The sequence below is a fragment of the Neodiprion virginianus genome, chromosome 3 (genome assembly GCF_021901495.1).
Source record: "Neodiprion virginianus isolate iyNeoVirg1 chromosome 3, iyNeoVirg1.1, whole genome shotgun sequence".
NCBI classification, from domain to species: Eukaryota; Metazoa; Arthropoda; class Insecta; order Hymenoptera; family Diprionidae; genus Neodiprion; species Neodiprion virginianus.
Window position 1 is genome coordinate 38,882,824 of NC_060879.1, and position 20,523 is coordinate 38,903,346.

The window sequence follows — 20,523 nt, forward strand, 5'->3', positions numbered from 1 at the left end:
TAGTCAAGTTTCCGTGGGCGTCTGACCAGCACAGACTCACACTACTGTCGAGTTCCACATTTCTGCCTCTCGTCGCAGAGGCGCAAAAGTGCTAAATTAAAGAAAACTAATTATCGAGGTAACTACCTTGGCTAGAGTAAAATGCCATGCATCTCCGAGAACCTTGATAATTTCACGGTCAAAGAGGAAAGAGGACTCCATTTCAAAGGGCTTCGTGCAATTGCAGGTGAGTTTTCATTTCGCGATGATGAAAGTTCCGTTCCAATGTCAAGACTTCAAAAGAGAAAACAAAATCAGTTTTGCTATGTTCTGATCTCGATAAAATCTATACAGTTAATTAATACACATTAGTTTCCAATTCACGAACTGAGGCTAAAGAGACAATAGAAACTTTGGAAACTCTAGAGCAAAACGTAACTCAGGTTTACATTTTCCGTCGCATCTTAGGTAATCGTACGTTTGAAAATGAAATTGTCCAACTTTTCGAATACTCAGAATAAACGGTTTCGGCAACTATCGTTAGACGTTTCAACACGATTTTGGAGCACGATCAGAAACAAAATAAGGAAAAGTTTGCGTAAGCGTGAAGATCTTTCCAAACATCGTACTCGCTGACCAACAACTATGAGCGTATTTTACTTCCCCTCTGAAAAGAAAGAAGAAAGAAGCCTGAATAAACGGACAGCTGCGCAATAGACAAAAAACACTTTATACAGCCTGTGGATAAATACACAGTGTCGGTTTATTGTCCGGCCAGTCGGCGTTGAGGAAGAAAGTGATTTTCCTGAGTAGGAAAAAAATCCACTTCTTTTAATCACCTCGAGCTCGTAACTATGAAAAGCTCCAAGCATCGTTGCCGTGTCGCAAAACTTGCCGGTCGGGATCGGTAGTTAGACGATAAAATTGTCAATCGATAATTCGCCTTTGACGTACGTAGTCCGATTAGTCTTTTCACGATCGCAAAACTGTAGAAAACGTGTTTCAATTCAAGATGTGGCAATCTGGTCTCGGGGCAATTACTGCTACGATTTTGCACAAGCTGTTTTCTAACAAGCAAACAGAGGAAACAGCAAACAATTAACGTCTCAAGCCGCGGTTTACAGACGCAATTGATGTACGGATAAACGATAATCCAGTGCGAATCGGATGACGTTGGATTCAACAGACTTGCAGAATCGAACTCTGCACAACTGCATTTAACCGTGCGATGTCGGAAGAAGCGGTTGTAGGTAAGTGGCTTTGTCCAGTATCGCGAGCATGATGTTTCGAAAGATCTAAATCCAGCAGGTGTACCGAACATCTTCATTCCCGAAATTGAATCTCAACTATCTCACTTACAATCAGCTACAGCATTGAAACTCCGTTTTGTGCTCAACTCGGTTGAACACTCGGTTTGCAAAATATTTTCTTATAATTTCGAGTCTGGACATAGATATCGGAGAGACGCGGCCAAGGGCATCTGCGATTACAGTCCTGGCCCAGCGCCAGAAGTCCGCCAAAATGTTTCACGTCTGCCTGCAAGCGGATGGTCCGATTCCTAAAAAACGTAAAGGTTTCTAAATATCAGGAAACTTGGATAGGAATTTGAATTTTCTGTGGCAAAAATTTCACTGTACAATAATAAGCGAAAACTCTTATGGAACTAAAATACAGAGCTAATTCCGACAGCTGAGCCTTGACAATATACTTGATGTGAATTTTCCTCTCGAGATTCGCTTCCACTGATCACTTTTTCCGCACAGGATAGCCGAGGCTTAGATTCGGCAAACAAGCGGAATCACCTGCTCCAGTTTCGCTCTGTATTTGTGAGGTAAGCGAGTAGCTTAACACGTTTTAAACCATTTCGAATTAAGCGCGTTTAGTACCGACTACTTATTGTGAGTGGATTGATTTTAGTCTTGAGCGGGGGCTGGTGGGGCCATTCGGATCGGTTCGACCGGTCGAATGTTCCCCTAGTCGTAGGGTTCGCGACCTCTGACCTCCGTTCACATTCGTTAAATATAGATTCGCTTCTGGGAAAAGGCCGCCCGGTGATTGATCGGCGGAAAACTATCCGCTGATCGGATCTACACGCGTGCAGAGAAATCCGAGTCAACGGTTTCTCGAATCCACCGGTCATATCGGTTTTGTGTCAAGCACGCGTGGACCGACTTACATGTAACGATCGGCCAGGTCCAACCCTCGGTGGAAGGTCAATCCGTGACATTCGTTTCACTGCGAAATTGCTCGGGCCTTGAGATGCTGATAAGCAATCAAAAAACGGAAGAAAAGTGAACGGAATAAGGATCGACAGAAGAACAGACTTGCTTTTATGGTTGGATGAAATGTCAATGACGCGATTCTGAAAGTGTAATCTGCGATGTCACTGGTTCTGAAATGTAATAATAGAATACAATAATGTTTGTCAGACGGTGTGTCAGAATTTATAACATTTTTGAAACGTCGTGAGCGAGTACGAAACATGCGAAACAACTACTCCTTTCAATTCGGGGTTCAAAACAGTTGCAAAAACTTAATTTAAAGCTAGCTTTAAGTGCGTATAGAAGATTGTACCTCGTGTTACTTGGAACGAAAATTTCCCATCACATACTCGTTACATGTCTGCAAAAAGTGAAATTTTTCAACGACATCAGGCTTAACGAGCGTATCGCGTTATTCGCGCGGTCATTTCAGCTGGGTGATCAACTGGTTGTTGGAGCTGCGTAAAGGCTGCGTTAATAGACATGGCGATTCGTTGCCATTCTTCGAAATGGCATTTTGACAGTTTAATGTCAACTGTCGCAGTGATGCGAGCTAGGAAATAAAATTTGCACGCGATTCCCGGCTTATCTGGGTCAGTTGAAATTGAAAATTAAACGGTAAACTGACGCATGAATACTATAGGTATAGGTATTCGCGCGGATTGAGATATCCATTAATTCACAATTATTGGTTATCCCGCAGCCGGGTAGCTGGCACCACACGAATTGTTCTGCTAACATTAAAACGTCCGTCTCTTCTTCTATAGGGTGTATTAGTAACTCACGAATCGAAAACAAGGGGCTGAAAGTGCTTGGGGAAAAAATTGTTGTATTGCGGTCAGCTGCGAGTGAGCTCGCCGGAATTTTAATAGCGTCAAAATTTAGGTGGATTACCTAAACTCTAACGAGGTTGAAAAAGCAATTTGGTTAGGAGTCGGTTCCGCTAATGGCTCGGAACGCAATATCTCTTCAGTTTTATCTAATTATATACACGCTCTGAATTCGATCAGACCCTAATATTTCGCTACTGGAACTAATAAGGGGCGTCTGCTCGAAGTTTTTGTCGGGTTGAGATCTAACGGGGAGCGAGTTAACCATGAGATTCCATCGTTCGTCAAAAAAGTCTCTCTTTCTCTCACGTTCTTGAATTTTACAAATCAAAGATGCAACAGTCTTACAGTTTGACCGAGAAAAGAGGACAGACACTGTTGCGGGAAATATCCGACTCAATTTCAACGTGGTTGAAAAAAATCAGAGAAAAGCACTCGAGCGTTAAACTGTGGGTAAATTTTTCAACGTATATGTGAGAATTCATCGAAAAATTATTACACCATAGCCAGGAGAATCGTAGCGCGCGTATAATTATTATGTATTCAACGTGTGGAAATAATGAAGTGTTTGGCGTGTACTTGGAACGGAGATAGATCGCAGCTTGCGCAAGCGCTCCAAAGGTCGTTGCCGAGGAGCTGGAAGCTCGGAAGCTCCCTTGCAATCAATACGGCAATGGCCGACGTCGTACGGCAGTCAGGGCTCGACTTCGGACGAAAACGCATCAGGCAAAAATCCCAGCGACGCTTTGGCACTCCTTTGCAGTCTGTCTGAGGGGACGCATTATACCGCGAAACTGCACCGGTCAGCAGCTTTCCAAAAGTACCGAAGGATCCTCGGAAAGGATGCGCTGCTGCTGAATCCTCCGAGGTGTTCTGCAGGGTCGAGCGAACCCCGCAGGGATAACTGACCGTGCCCAACGGTGGGAATTGACCCAGGCATCGGTCGCATTGGCGCGCCGAGGTTCGAAAACGGCAGGGTACGAAGCGCGAAACCACCCCTAAACGGAGTCACCCCTTCCTCGCGATTTAACATCCTTCTCGAAAGCTGCGAAAGCACTCGCAGGACTTCGACTCGGTTCGAAGACGAACGCGGTGACTTTTGTCTCTCGGTACACGTTTCCGAGTCGGGCTGAAACACCGGGGGTAGCTTGAAATCCGGGAAAACGGAAATCCGATCGAGCCTGATTCCCGGTAAAAGGAACCGAGATCCGATATTCCCGGAGGGAATCGTCGGGCGAAGCACGTGCCGGGTGTCTGGGGATATTTGGGCGACGAAGCTCGGTATCACGGTCGGATTTTTGGGCTCTGTGAACGCTGAAAGGATCCTCCATCTCGTTTTCGGGGGTAGCCGCAAGTCCGACGGGAATTTACAAAAACACTCTCAAAACGGCAACCCGGCGACGCGATTCGAGGGCCCCGCCAACCACCGAGCGAGACCGCGAACGAGCCAAGGGTCCGGTTCCCTTAATTCTACCGCTCCGGAAGGCATTGCGACCCGTGAAATGGAGGAGAAATCATCGGCCCGATTTTCAGAGTACCTCTTTGCCAAAATGGGCGGGCAGGACGTCCTGGCCTCGCAGGGTCCCCGCAAGGTGACAGCCGACACGAGGAAGTGGATTCAGGACAACCTTCTCCTCCTCATCACATTGTCGGGTGTTCTGCTTGGCGTCATCCTCGGTGAGTAAATCATTCTTCGTATTTCGTACGATTTTCAAGATTTCCTGCCGGCCCCGCCGGTATAACAAATTTTGGTTTATTCAGAAAGGAGTAATTGCCGATCCCATAAGATCGCATGTTTTCCTGATTGATAAGTCCATTTTCGCTGGATTGATTATTTTCATCGTTGAAATCTTGACACTCATCGTGTCTGACTTTGCAGTATTTTGTGATTGTATAATGTAGGATAAATATACCGTTCCTCGTGTTTTCTCACCTATTAACCATTTTAAATTAAGAAGTTTTCTTTGTTCGATCGACCTAATTGTAAGACGAAATTTCACTCACAGAAAATACTCTCAACTTGGAAGTATATTTGTACCTCTCATTCCAGTAAAAAAAATTCGAGGATACATAGTCGTATCCGAGATAAGGATTTCGTAAGGGTTCAGAATTGAGAAGTATGTTTTATTGTTAGTCCTGAGAGAAGCTAATCTAGAAAAACTTATTTCTTGCAAAACTTCCATCGCCGCGATACTGTTCAGTTCAAATCATAAAACACAAAAATTCCTAATAAGGTTGATCATCTTTTGCCTCTCTTTGGTCGGGTTGAATTCACTTCGAAAAACAATAACAAACAAACAGCATGGTCTCCATTGTGTTACAGCGCCTAAAATCCGTCAATTAATAAAATAATCACCAAGCACAAAAAGAACAAAAATTCGAATACAGGTGATAAGAAAAATTAACAACAACGTAGTCATGGCGGCTAGGTGGTCTAGTGGAGTAAGTCTCCGGCAAAGCATCTCTAAATGCTAGGTTCGATTCCTAACTCCGTCGTGAATTTTTCAAGTCACCAAAATGTCAGACTTTAACTTTCAATAACAAACAAAGGTAGAACATATTCTGAAATCATGGCTGCTAAAATGCCCTAAATGCATCACGAGCCTCTATTACCTGCGCCTGCATGCACAAGATGAAATTAGAAACACTTGAACGAGTTTACCACTATACGGAGCATACGCCGAGTTTGGTGCCTTCACAGAAGCGTGGATGCATGAAGTGCAAGTGCATATCGAGCGCAATATTAATTTTATCTGCTCGGAGAAGCAAGCCGTGTAATGACCCTCGATTGATACTTTACCAAACCAATTGTCGATGCTTAACTTATTATGCTCATTTGTGTAAGGGATCTGGTTAAATAAGTACTGGACAAAGAACGAACAAAAATTCAATCATTTATCGAGAACAGACTAAAAATACGCAGAATATTGAGAAGAGAATGGTTCTGAATTGCAAATATTCTATATTCTATAATATGACTTTACCGACTTGTCGGGCTTGCGTTCATGCGACTCATTTTATTTTAAACGTGCAACTCGTGGGCTTTTCTCCACAGTGCTCGCGATAGTCGGATAAATGTTTATTGGTCCGTGTATTGTTAGTCTCTGAAATACGGGATCAGTTTGATTTGCTGAATGTATCCGCGTGACGGTAAGTCAAGTACCTAATCGTGGTTCGTTCGAGTGATTGGCGCAACTAATGTCAACTGGTACCAGTTGATCCGGCTGACCGCCAAATATACTCGTTTAACTTATCGTTATTAGAAAAACTGATCTTGGAATTGAAAGTAATCAAGTAATTGTATTAGAACTATTCCTCTGTAACAAGAGAACGAGTATTATTCCAGTTTTCACCAATCCCGTGCGAATTTTCTTCTGGTGAAGCTTGTGATGACTCCTGGTTTTGTAATTTGCGAACCATCACTTTACAAAATCTTGCGATCTTACAAATTTCGGTTTTTCGAATTGGGCGATAAACCTGCATCCCTTCTGTAAAAAATATTTCATAGAATTGTGCGAAATTCAAAGTTAAGTTCCAGCTCCTTTTCCTGGTCGATATAACCGCGGGAAAACTCCGAAACTAAAGATCAATCGACAGCGTCAAGTTTCGGTGCCAATTGAATAATCAATAGTCTGAGCCGCAACAAAAGTTTCATAATATTATAGTGGTTAATTAAAATTGGTGTACTTAATTGGCCAAAATTATACTTCAACAAGGAACTCATGCGACATGGGCATTAGACCACGAATTGAGTTAGGCTACTACTTAGGAAGGCCGCAAAACCAACCGACAAAAGAAAAATTCAATAAAAAGCAATTTCGTACCAATTATCCTCGTGCGAATAATGTGAACGACAATCAAATCCTAGCTTCAGCAATGCGTCGTGTTTGTGAGTCACGTGAGTCGTACCCAGAGTAAATTACAAGGTCCGAAAGTTGGTCACGCGAAAACGTTCAATCAAGTTCGTCCGACTAGGTAATGGAATGTCATAAGCATGGAAAGTTTGCTGGTTAAAACTGGTAGGCTGATTTGATTGACTAGCTCGAACGTCTGCGCCAAATGAACGACGTTGGCTTACCTTTTGAGGGCAATTAGACGGTATCACCTGGATTGCAGTCGAGCTTCCGTTCATCATTACGTAATAGTTCAGCAGACGTTGCGAAAGTAAGGGATACTAATATCCTTCAAGGGCTTCCGTCAAATGTCGCGTCTACTTAAAATTAGCTGAAATACCCCTTCTGCGTCGTCGGTTACGTAATATTATTATAACGAGATTACCGCAGCAACAATCGACCCTGAAGTTTTAAAAACCATTCGCATATTGCAATAGCAGCGCAGCACGCAGTTGCGAATTATTTGAATTCACTGGGGCATCAGTCTTCGTTCCTCATGGCGAATTGTTAAAATGATCGACCATTCCACGAAGGATAACGTTAAGCAACTTAAATCATGAACAGTCCAGATAGAGCACCTATAGACTGGCTTGTGCTAAACAGTGGGAGGGATTATCTCAGATCACGCAAATCGTTCTAGTTAAGTCTAATCGCGTAAGCTATTGCCTGATCAAAACTATACACAGTGGGATAGTTGGACGTAATGATCTTGGCGGTCCTCCAAGAGGCTCGAACTGCATGAAAGGCACATGCATCAATAATAGCGAGCTTATACGGTGTTCGAACCTGATCTAATTAGACCACCGAATAACTGTAAACTTTATTTGATACACTAGTTCTTGATGTATGGATCGACGAGGAGCAATTAGATATAAGTGGTCTAACTTATACATGCTGCTCCACGTTCGTTCCGTAATCGAATTCTCGATATTCCGAAGGATAGAACCGGGCTCTTGTAAGTTCTCACGACATTTCGTCCAGCTTAGATCCATGGATAAATGATTAATCATCAGCGTATATTCTGGAATACTATATCATACATCATTCACGTTTGTCGACGAAGACGCTGCCGGAGATCTGTATACGATAAATTTTTATTCTGCTTGGAGAATTTCTTTCTGCATTTAAAGGACCTGAAGTTTACGAGTCGTGGAAGCTTTCAATGTCGCAACAAAGCGAGCAATGGTCCGCAGTCATTATCGACTGACTTCGAGTGTCCTATTTTTATTCAAGTTTACAAGGATTTCTTTGTTCGTTATATTTTCACCACTTTCCGCTTCAAATCGATCGACATTGAAGAGCTTTCCGAAGGCTTTGAAGAGCTCTCAGAGGTATTATTTATGCTCGATTATTTTTTGGCCAAAATTAATCAACGAAAATAATTATCACAGCAAATAATCTTCAGAGACGTTGCATACGTAAAAATGCAAATAATAGCCACGGTGGGATTCGAACCAAGAAATCCACAACAAACCTGCAATCGTCGTGGAATGAAGATGATTGAAAGCAGCTCTACTCAATTCAAATAAACATTTTTTCGATGTGACGACCAAATGTGATGAGTTTTAAGCGAAATGCGATCTAAGACCGTGACATTTCTGTTCACAGGCTTCGGATTGCGACCCCTTGAACTAGGCGGCAATGCAGTAATGCTGATCAGCTACCCCGGAGAGCTGTTTATGAGACTACTCAAGCTGATGATTCTGCCCCTGGTAATAGCCAGCCTAATATCGGGTAAGTCAGTCAGGCTGAATTGAACTCTCTATAATTCATCTAATATGGAGTACGATGAACCCAAATGTTGACCGAGAACAATGCGCGAGACGAACTGTGTGCCTGCACCTAATTCGCACTCCTTTTATTCAACATCACGTTATTACATCGCGTTACTTTCAATTTCCAAAGAGTTATTTTTGCCACCGAGTCACTTTAGCCGAAATCCGAGTTGGCTGACCCGATTGCGAGAAACATGAATTTCGCTCGACTTCTGGTGTAACGCCGTAAGTCACGATAACATCGCTGATCCTAACACGAATTCTAAATTAATGACGACGTCAGAATGTCTCGCATACAATATTCATGATAGAACGCGAAATAATAACCAATCATCTTGTCGCTGACATACATATATATGCTGAATTAATATAATACAGGAAGAAAATCCGAATAAATTTTTTCATTCGTGATATTTTTCCTACGCTAAAATGCAACCCTGAATTATTATCGGGCGATCCGAATTCTCGGAAGTTAGATTTTATCAAACAACTGACCCGGGCACCGTAAAATTGACAAACTTCTGATATGCAACGATATTCGCAGAAATGCAGGCAAGGTCACATCGATTCGAATATCGCAAATGGTACCGTGAATAATTTAGTGAATAAATAAAACTCGGATTCCCCTCAACAACAGGCAACCGACACGCGCAGAATATCTATCCACCGGTTTCTCTGCAAATCCGTGCTATACACCGCACATGTGTTCAATAACGGAGAAGCCATCTCAGCGGACAGGATCGCGTGCAAGCCCTTTGAAATTTCTTCGATTATCCACCCACCGTCCATCAATTACATCGGTTAAATTTTCAATCCTTCACCCATCCATCAATCGATTGTTTTCCTCAAATAATCGACCTTCTTTAGTGACCTCACCGCTGAGCATCGTCCAACGCACTCCGATCAAAGTACTCCTTGTCGATCACCATTGCAAATGAATGCAAGGGAACGATTTACAGGGGCAAAACTTAGAGCGTAATGGTTTGCATCTCCGTATCTCCCCAGGGTCGGCGAGTCTGAACGCTCGAATGAACGGCAAGATTGCGGTGAGAACGCTGGTCTACTTCATCCTGACATCTCTCTTCAACGCCATACTCGGAGTGGCTTTAGTCATAGCGATTCACCCGGGAGATCCGGGTCTCAGGGAGTCACCAGCGACGGCGTCACGTGCCAGAGTCGTCAATATCCTGGATAGCCTGTTGGACCTGGGAAGGTAATGGAATTGATAATCTGGCTCCGCTAAATCGGGTATCCACCACCAGCTCCTATCGGTATTAGCACGGCCCTCTTTATCTTCTCAAATTTCTTCAGTCAAGGCCACGGTTAGTGGCTGCTTGAATTGCAAAATTGTAAATGGAGAGCGCTTAGTGACTTAACGGTAATGAGCTTCACAATGGGAGGCCAGACCGCGAAGTAAGGAGATGAAGAGTGAGCTCGGCAGTTATATGACACGCAGAAGAGCTTGTGGCTCAACTTGAGTTGCGTAACGCTACAGCTCGAGGCAGCGTGCACGTCGATTATTGTGACTAACCTAGGCAAGTTTCGTGACTTACCAAATAGTAGAAAAGATCCCGAGCACCCTATTTGAGCTTTTGTTCCTGGTACAACCATCTGCAATCGCGACTTGAACTTACGGTGAAGCAAACGGCTTCCCCTCGGTATTTCATAATGGCCAGACGTTGCCAAATGATCAAACAGTCAATCTGTTACTATTTATCTCCTAATGAAATACGGTACAACACACTGCTAGCGAATATCAATTAACGGGAAAGGGGAATTATATGAACGTTTCAAGCAATTGCTTGCCAGCGTCAATCATGAGGTACGTTTGATCGGGGAAACAATCCGTCAAGTGAACAGAAGACTTTCGATTGTTACGGACTACACAGAAACATAGCAACGCTATTTTGAGACCTGACGAAAGTCACATTTGTTCTATTATGCTAATTCCAGTTGGGAAAGTTCAAGAGAAAGGCGATTATGTTTATTCGCAAATGCTGCTTCGCGCGACTTGAGGTGTCTAACATTAGGACTTCATATGTCACAGTTTTATTCCTTTGACTTGCCTCAATCGTCTTATGCCAATTTACGAGGGCATTTCTACCCCTTAATACAGCGGTGTGGATATCGACCCTCAATATTCACCGTGCTCTTTGTTTGACCTCCGCGGTTTGCTTTATGATAGCAAAGGATTTGAAATATTTGATCCAAAAAAAAAAAAAAAATGGAAAAACCATAATTCCGTAATGCCGTGAGCCAAGCACGAGGCATTTATTAATCAGCCGCTATGACGTTAGGGTAGTACAGTTCCTGGTCTTAGTGTAGGTCTGGGGCATGTTTATCGATTCGTGACGGGTTCTTATTCCCACTGTTACCCCGCGTCAGAAAACACCGGGCTTACCGAGTGTCGCATCCACCAACACCGAGCTTTCCGCAAAGCCCTGAATCTCCGCGAAACAATGTATGTGTAGAGTCTCGTCCGTAGAAGTAAACGGTAGACGTCATTGGGCAGCGCGCTGTGTGCGCCCTCAGGATCAAAGCCGGTTCTTTCGAATGAGCGAATCTGTGTCACCGTGTGACTCAGCGAAGCCTTGCAACGGCGGGTAAAAGTTTTAAGGTGAAAAAATCAGGGCAAAAATACATTGAGAGCGACCCCAATTTTCAAATACCGTGAGACCATTCTCGAGATACGATACCAAGGTATGCACTTGTGCTTGCATTCAAGACCTCGAAGCAGCTTCTCGACTCGACGTCGATAATCGTTTTTGCGCTGTAACGCAGAGGATTTAAGCCGTGCGAAAGTAAAGAATTTGCGATTTGGTACATTTACGTAAGTGGAAAGCTATGTTTTACCCACTTTTCTACACTCTGTGACGTGTAATATTTTTTCACTCACTTCAGCACTCGTTGTCAGTTGTCGGCGATTTGCTCATTTCGCATATTCCGGCTCAAACAATTCCGCCTCAACTGCGGAAAATAAAGCCTGCCAAATGAAGTTGGGCTAAAAACTTTTAATTACCTGTTTTGACGCAAGCCAAGAGTGCTTCGATACTTTCAACAGCGATAACCGTTACAGCGATCGAGTTTCAAGTCACGATCAATTCGCATTTCCTTAATGTAAGCGTATCTTATACTGAAAAGTTCGAAACTTTATAGACACTTTATACGTATAATCTTAAAAACTTTTTCTATGATTTGTATTGCGATGCAGCCGACAACGAAAACGGAAATTTCTGAGCTCATCACCTAAATTTTACCTTCTGTTCGGAATCTACTCACTAACCACTCTTCAATTGCCATCCATCATTTCCTTTTTTTTAACTCTTAATAAAAGTTACATCATTGCGGTTTTATTTTTCCGGAATGCTTGAAAATTACTCACTGACTTTAAACTGAACGACATTTTGATTTTTGTTAGCAACGTATTACCCAGTGAACGAAACTAAACTTTTACGTTCCAACTGGTTGAGAACAGTTCAATTTTTTTTCCTTTCATTCGATTCAAAAGAAGGTAAATTGGTTTCGTTTTGTACCAGTGCAATAGATCAACGTTGCTGTTTTAAATTAATTTGTGAAATGGGACGAACGTCATGTCCCCAAGAGGTCTTGAATTGAAGTATCGACTGAAGCGTACATAAAACATAAAACTCAAACGCCGATAGATAGGATAACATCGACATTTGAAGAGTTTGAGAAGTACTACCTACCATAGTTCAATAAATTACGCTGTTCGTGCAGTCGTAATATCGATCAATACGGCATGTCTTGACTATATCCACCAGGCAATAGAGATCCAAGCGCAGAATTTTCACCAAGTAATAAATTCCGATTCCAAATCTAGCTGGTTGGATAAAGTTGCCTCTTGGAATTCAAAGGCATGATGAAACTTTGACCATCGAGTGGATTGCCAAAACCAAAGAGACCCCTCGATCTCCTTTGAACTTACAGTTGATAAGATACGTTTGAACGTCAACATTAATGATCGTTGCTTACGACGATAATGACATACAAACATCTCACGAATGTTCCTACTCCGAGTTAAACTAAGCTAAAGTCTTCAGCAAAGACTTGTAAATATCCGATTGGACACATTTCGTTAAGCCTAGTAGGTCACACCTCAGTAGAATCGCATAACGCTCACAGGGGGTGAAATTCACCCAAAACGTGACATTTTGCGTAAAAAATGAATTCTAAAAATCTAACAAAAATATTTAGGTAGTGTTTAAGGATTGCAGAAATATCTCTTTCAGTTTTGCCAACTAAAATTGATTGTTTAAATATTGTAAAATTTAAAAAAAGAATTTATTTCGCATGAAGAATGGCGCCAAGAGGCCCAATTCTCTACGATGAGTTTGAAAAATCTTTGGGGTGAAATTCACCCCCACTGACCTATATGAGGGTTAAAAATTCCTTTGCTTCAGCAAGCAGAATGCTTATCATCTCCGTTTCTGCTTAGTATAGAAGATTGCGAAATCACCCGAGTGTAAAATAAATTTATACCGAATATAAATCCACCATGGGAAAAATTCCTTTAAAGTTTAATATCAGAACCTTGCGTTTCCTGTTCGTTATACCGTGACGTACAGCAAACTTCATCGTCATACTAATCCCAGATTTATGTTCCATTCGCAGGAACATGTTCCCGGACAATCTGTTTCAAGCGGCTTTTCAGCAGGTTCGTAATATCCAGCCATTCAGTGTAAAGTATGAATAATAAATCCACGAACATATAGAGCAAAAGACGGTGAGAGTAAAATTGCGACTTATGCTACGCAAGCCAGCCGCTCTGATTACGTGACGTAGTTTACAATCCTGGTCAATCTGTTACTGTATGGAATCGATGAGATTACGTTGCTGTTTTTAACGTTCGAAAAATTCCTCGCTTCACGCACGGACAACCGATTAAGCATTCTTACGGACCTTTCAGGCACACACTGTGTATGTCCCGAAGCAGCAGTCGATCCTGAACGACTCGGTGAAGGTGCTTCCGGAGAGTCTCCCCGAAGAAGAACTGACCAGGGTGGTGCGGTACAGAAGTGGCACCAATACGTTGGGCATCGTATTCTTTTGTCTAGTGTTCGGCACCTTCCTGGGCACTCTAGGCGAGAAGGGTCAAGTAGTGATCGACTTCTTCAAGGCGGTATTCGAGGTGATAATGCGAATGGTCTCCAGCGTGATGTGGTGAGTGATTCTTTACCCCGACGATTCCTTGCTACTGGGGCCCAGTTATGACGCATCCTTTCTTTCGAGCAGGTTGACACCGTTGGGAATAACATCAGTGATCGCCGGTAAGATACTCGGGGTCGATGATCTTGGTCTCGTGATGTCGCAGCTGGCCTGGTTCATCGTTACCGTCGTCGTCGGCGTCTTCTTCTATCAGCTGGTTATCATGCAGCTGATCTATCTCGCCTTTGTCCGCAAGAACCCCTTTAAGTTCTACGCGGGTCTGGCCCAGGGCACCCTCACCGCCTTCGCCATGGCTTCAACGTGAGTCCCCGGCCATCCACAAACCCTGTAATCGAACCTATCGCTTGCCTCACAGGGCCTCGGGCTTCGTTTGTCTCTTGTCAACCGTCACTTCGCAATTGGTCTACCCTTCCAACACGCAATATTACTTTCCTTTGGATTGTATAGTTCGTACCTTCTGTCGTTTGTTCACAATATATGTACAATATCTGATCAGTAGAGGAATCGGACTTCGCGAATCCGAGTCCCCGGAGCAAAATTAATCAACCTAATTTAAGATGGAAGCGACTCTGTTACAGCCGGCGTGTAAGGAGGCTTTGCGAGGCCGCGGTGTTCCCTAGCCCATTATCCCTTTGGCTAGCATTGCACAGCGTTTCCGAAAATCATTCGGTAGTTTTCAGCCCGGTGAGACGCTGTGAAATGCCACGGCCTCTCCCGTCAAACCTCTGGCCATCCTCGATCGCATTGAGGGACATTTTCCCGTCCCCAAGAGGTATGCAGTTCCGGGTGATACTTAGAATGCTGATCCGAGAGTCCTTGTAACGTAATTCCACGAAAAGTTCGCAGGTTTCCGGTATCACTGGCAACTTTCAAACTTTGAGTTTAAAACAAGTAGGTCAACATAACGGAGCAACTGCGTTGCGATGCCGAAAGACGTGATTTGCTTTGCGCAAATGTGCTCTAAGGCAAATCTAGTGACCATTGCAACGGTTCGATTTGATATTTATGGGTCGGAGATCGGCAAACTCCGTAACACCTGGACTGATTCAGGCGTGGAGGTGCGAGCTTGGATCAATCAAAGTCAGGACCTTCACGCCGGAGAAAAATGTTCTGATTTAATTGATAGGATATAGAAATAACGTGCCTTGAACATGAATGCAAACTGGGAAAATATTATTCGTTCGCGTTGACTCTAATCTCTGGCAGGTGATGATTGGTGTTGACGATGGCGAGCAGAGCAGACCTTCCCAAGACTCTGAAAGCTAGGTCACGTGTAACAACGATCATTTCCCCAGTTTTTCACATTTCATCATTATACCTTTCAATCCTCGATCCTTATACTACACGGCACAGTTAAACTATTTACATCTTCGCTGTGACGGTGAAAACATTAAACTGAAATCAGAATGTTTTTTATAATACTTACAAAAAATGTTCTCAGTTCGATGGCTTTCACTCCACGTGATTAAACGTATTCTGCAATCTGTATGCAGAACGCTTAATTATAATGACCGCTTCAAGTACGAATGGATAGAAAAAGAGACGCGTGTGTTTTTCATCCGTTCTTTCATTCTCGCCTCTCCGCAATGTGTGTGCCATACCCTTGACCTCCGTTATCCTGGTCCAGCCTGTCATGTCTAATACACAAATCGCATTAACCGAAATCTCATTAACTCAACATTGTGTGTGGATTAACTTTTTACAGAAAAGCGTACAGTACAGTACTGAACTGAGTCAGTCTCTGAACATACTATATGGTATCATGATGATGTATTAGAATGCAGCATGCGGCCATTTGCAGGTGGTCTCTATAAGGGTTTTGGTAAGTAAAATGGCCGCGGATAAACGATATTTGTATGTTCCAGGACAGCGAAGACGGCCACGAAACTGCTTGTGAAACTAATTCAGTCCTTCACTCACCACATGTTAAATTTCAGTTTCGCACTGGGCATTCTGGCTGATTTTTCACGGCGACAGTTCAATTGACGTTTTTAAGCTTCCTAAATTTGGAAGTGTACCACAAATGGCACTGCACGATCCATATCTCTCTTTCTTCTTTTATCTCAATTTTCCACTCTCCTTTCTTCATCTCCTTTGTACAGGAATGAATTTCTTCATGCAATTACTCGCAAAATTATACTCCAATATTTTAAGGTCAACGAACACGTTCCAATATACGAAATCAAAGTGAATGGAACACTCGCGATTCCTCGACCGTAAAGAAATGCGATACCCTAGAGCACCCTCAGTAAATACATGAATGGTAAAATAAACAAGTACACGCGAACATCTTGTTATACCACGAGAAACAAAGCCAGAATGGCCTTGTACCCGGCAGTATTCGCAGAGAGGCAGACGTCGTTAAAAAAAAAACAAAAAAAAAAAAAAAAAAAAAACCCCCTAATGAAGCGTGAATTTCGTAGATTTTTCTAACGTAATTTCATATAGGGCCGCCGCTCTTCCCATCACCTTTCGGCTGATGAACGAAAAGCTCCGGGTCGATCCGCGGATCACGAGATTCGTCCTGCCCATCGGTTGCAACATAAACATGGACGGCACTGCTCTCTTCGTCGCTGTAGCCAGCATCTTCATCGCTCAAATGAACGGGATCTACCTCGGCTTTGGAGAGATCATCACTGTGATGTGAGTATAATCGTGATTCACCGTTGCGTCAATCCTCGGCTCTTTCAACTTTTCGTCTCTTGGCTCGCAGACTGACCTCGACTGCCGCTTCCGTTTCATCCGCATCGGTGCCCAGCGCAGCTTTGGTACTTCTTCTAGTTGTCCTCAGCGCAATCGACGCTCCTGTTCAGGACGTCTCGCTTCTATTTGCTATCGACTGGTTTGTGTGAGTCGAGAATCGTTCAAGAAGTCTTTACTGAAACGATCGATCGTCTCGTTGAGTATAATTTTTTCTGCTGATAATTTTTCAGCGATCGCGTTCGAACCACGAATAACATGCTGGGCGATTGTTACGCGGCTGCGGTTGTCGAACAGTTGTCGAAAAAGGAACTCATGGCGGTTGACGCTGCCGCGTATCAGGTAACGATGGAACGCCCAATTCGAACCCGATATTACTTGGCTAATATACGCTTGATTCTCCAATGGTTGAAGTCAGAGACTAAGGTAGGGCCATTTTTTACACACAGTCAGAAGCTGTTCTGCCCACCACAGTTGCAAATGGCTGCATTTCGGCGAGCAGAGTACCGGACCCAGACACCGTGATCGTCGAGATGCAGGATGATTCAAAGAAGAACGGCATCGCCAAGTAAACATGCTTGTTGGTAGGGCTAGACTCGAATTCACGATTACAAATAGCAGCTATTAAAGCTGATTGTCGCTCATTGTCAGCTGTGTTCGTTTTCCCGAAGAATGCTTTCGCAATAAACTCATCTTCTTTCGTGGAATGAAAATAATTCTCCTCACGCTTCCATAATTGCACTGAAGTTTGTAGTGTTACCAGCTTTTTTTTTATTGGCTTTTTATAACATTTCAGACGATAAGAACCTTAGAATTTTTACTAATCGTTAATCGCTTCAATTTTTCTGTCCTCACAGCGGAGCGACGAAGGCGACAAAACCGATCAACGAGGAGACGGTTTAACGTAATGAGCGTATCATCTGACGTGGTAGATTTGCTGGAATTAAAACAGTAAGGTAGCACCTAGCGATGAGGTTACTTATTCACGGACTAGAAGGGTATATTGAAGTTGAACTTGTTAGTGAGAGGGCAACGATTTTTTGTAACATTATAACACATCTGCGCCCCGTATGTAATGAGCTAGCTTTTACGCTAGTACATGAATCATATGCAGCGTCAGGTACGCTACGAAATGAAAAATAATACAGTTACAAAAGTAGGGTACGTTTATTTTTTTTTTTTATCATTGTTAGAAAACAGAGAAAAAGAGAGAGAAAGAGTGAAAGTCAAGTCCTACAACAGTTAAAATTAATATGTAATCATAGATTGTAGAGTACCGAGACCCTCCGTGTTTTTATAATTTTATAGTTTCAACAATTTGCGGTTGTTCGCAAATACATAAGTATGCAATACACTTTTAGTATACGTAGCAAAAAAGGCCTATAAGATATCGATGAAACGGTGAATTATTGGAATCTCGTACGCTTCTGGTGATTCATTAAAGTAATTTACATATTCGTCTCATATTTTGTAAAAGAATATGTATAATTATTATTTTTTTTTCTTTTGAATCATGAAGAAAACACATCAAAAAGTTACGAAAATTCCTGGTACCGGAAGGGTGCAGTTGTTACTTGAACAAATTGTTACAACATTTGCAATGTGAATTAAATTCGCGATCATGTTACTGGCAATAATATGTATGAGTGCGGAAAAGATGCCGCGGTGTTAATTCAATTGTAAAAAATCAGGTAGCTTGGAATTTTAATAGGCTCCATAAACTCCCATCTATTGGAAATACATGATCCACATCACTCTACAAAATGCGGAAACACTAAACTTGGTCCAGTAACGGAGAACTTTGCAAAAAGCTTGTCAAAAGTTTAGTGTAAATGAAGCGTCGCTGTACACGACTGAGTAACTTGACAGATCTGGCAAGAACCGAGAACAAGTTACTACAGGATCGTGTGACGGCAAGCGTGACGTATTCTCCTATATTTAATGCAAAAGCAACAATATTGACGTATACAACATATAAACTAACCGATAATGCATAATAATAGTAATAGTAATGGTGAAAAAATGACGTGAAATATTAACTGAGAAAAATTGTACTTTTATATTTGTCACTTCTTAGGGTCAAATTGTCAATATAATGAAAGTGTAGTTTAGGTATATCACTGTGATACGTGTAATCGAACCCGTACATTCCAGGAACACTTGTTTCGGGGATTATCCAACTTCAGTAATTAAGGTTCTCGCGACCTACAAGTTCCGCTAAATGACATGACTTCAGGTCAAACGATAGGCTGATTTCACCCCATCACTTGGCCAACAAATAAATACGAGTGCTGTTCGCCAAGAACAGCGTGTGTTCAGAAACATCAACAAGCGTATGCAATTAATGAACTTTCTCTGAAGCCATAAGGTCAGTGAAACTCGTATAGTCTAATGTGTACCCCAGTCATACGATTGCCTTGCGTTACACTTTCAGATCCAGAACAATAGAGTACAAAGTGCCAGCTGAGGTGAATCGGTTATTTTTTCTAGCAGCGGTACCGTTCAGGGTGGTTGTAAATGGAGTTCATATACCAGTTCAAGGACATATCCAATTAGAGTAACAGGGGAATTGAGTGAATTTACGACTTTCTGAAAACACGACGAAAGGTTTCAAAACTATCATGGAGTAAATTTCGTCCCCGGAACAAGTAGTTGCAATTAGCGTAGCTCGATTAAGATCCAGCATTAAAACTTTCGTTCGTACATTCGCGATTGGAAACTAAAGAAAATTCGAGTGTGGTGCCTTATTTTGACGTTTAAAAGGTGCTGGATTTGTGAAAGTATATTTTGAAAATTGGTTTCCACCGTCGGCGCACGATCTTTGAAAGATCGGGTCGGACATCGGACGAGACTCTCTGACATAATTTGAATAACTGATAAAAATGTATCCAAGATCGGTGACTCGATCGAAATAAAGTCGGTATATAATTTCGCTTTTGTATATTATATTTAACTTTTCAGTAACTATACTCGCATAGAAATAAGCTATGATTGTCGAGTTAAGTGGTGATACCTTTGGTAAACATTTCAAATGAATTTAAATTTAAAGTAATCATTATAGGTAATGGTTTGAACAGTGTTCTACCAATAAAACTGAACTGTTGTAATCATTGGGGAAAACGGTGAGTGAACTGTCGTCATTCTCTTGAATTTTTCAAATACGTCTTTATAATACTTCGCAGTCCTCTTTGGAGGTAGTAATTCTACGGAATCGCTATTCTATCGTAGAAAAAATTAAGAACGCAATTGAGCGACTGCAGAAGAAGAAAAATGAATTCCTAATTTCAAACTTCGACTCACGATTAAGCTACATGCATTTGTAAGCATCGCGATACCATACTTGCGGATTTGTTATTGATTGTTGGCGCTGGCTCAATGTTCCATATCACCCAAAGCGTATTATTTCACGGTTTGCGACACGCCTGGGTCTGACGAATGTTATCACCATTCATATGTACGAACAATAAACAGTCGTGTAAGCTCATAAAGGTCCGGCTTGAAAGCACTTCTTGCAGCAAGACTGCCTGCGAATGCATCACCGATAGCAATGAATGACCGTAGGCATTGAAGAAGTATTGATTATAAGGACGGTAGATCTAAAAAGTTGGTCCATGGATCAAATTGAACCTTGTCAAATTGAACAATCAATCCATACTGTTGCACCGAGCCGGGCCAATTAATTTAGAATGTTACATCTGTATATTATAATACCTACATTTCATAGCTGTATATTACTATAAATGTAAAAAAAGTACTATGATTCTATGTATACTTAGGAATTAACATGTTATATCGATATATACAGGTTTATACGTCAGAAGGAACTGTTTACATTATTCGATGACCTCCAGTTACCATCTAGGTTATCTTCAAGGTGTTCTTTGTAGGTTTGACCGAA

General features: G+C 42.3%; 1 protein-coding gene across 6 annotated transcripts; it reads left to right on the plus strand.

Annotated features, from left to right (window-relative positions):
• On the plus strand, nt 1-19,557 carry LOC124301645 (excitatory amino acid transporter). Of its 6 annotated transcripts, XM_046756981.1 has the most exons (13): nt 1-226; nt 1,743-1,810; nt 4,604-4,747; nt 8,572-8,697; nt 9,744-9,951; nt 13,371-13,413; nt 13,666-13,919; nt 13,992-14,225; nt 16,374-16,568; nt 16,639-16,773; nt 16,859-16,967; nt 17,075-17,193; nt 17,483-19,557. In XM_046756981.1, the coding sequence occupies exons 3-13, from the start codon at nt 4,621-4,623 to the stop codon at nt 17,526-17,528; spliced, it is 1,596 nt and encodes a 531-aa protein (XP_046612937.1). In that variant the 5' UTR covers nt 1-226; nt 1,743-1,810; nt 4,604-4,620; the 3' UTR covers nt 17,529-19,557. The 6 variants fall into 6 exon arrangements, 5 of the variants coding, with proteins under 5 accessions (XP_046612937.1, XP_046612939.1, XP_046612938.1 ...); XM_046756983.1 differs by lacking the exon at nt 4,604-4,747; XM_046756982.1 differs by lacking the exons at nt 1-226; nt 1,743-1,810 and having other exon boundaries at nt 3,695-4,747; nt 17,040-17,193.
• Nucleotides 19,558-20,523: the final 966 nt, after the last annotated feature.

Bases quoted from the DNA above. Each gene is read 5' to 3' on its own strand.
- LOC124301645 (XM_046756977.1), top strand. From the start codon at position 4,573: ATGGAGGAGAAATCATCGGCCCGATTTTCAGAGTACCTCTTTGCCAAA. The intron at 8,698-9,743 runs GTAAGTCAGTCA...GTATCTCCCCAG, and splicing joins AATAGCCAGCCTAATATCGG to GGTCGGCGAGTCTGAACGCT. The intron at 13,414-13,665 runs GTTCGTAATATC...CGGACCTTTCAG, and splicing joins TTCAAGCGGCTTTTCAGCAG to GCACACACTGTGTATGTCCC.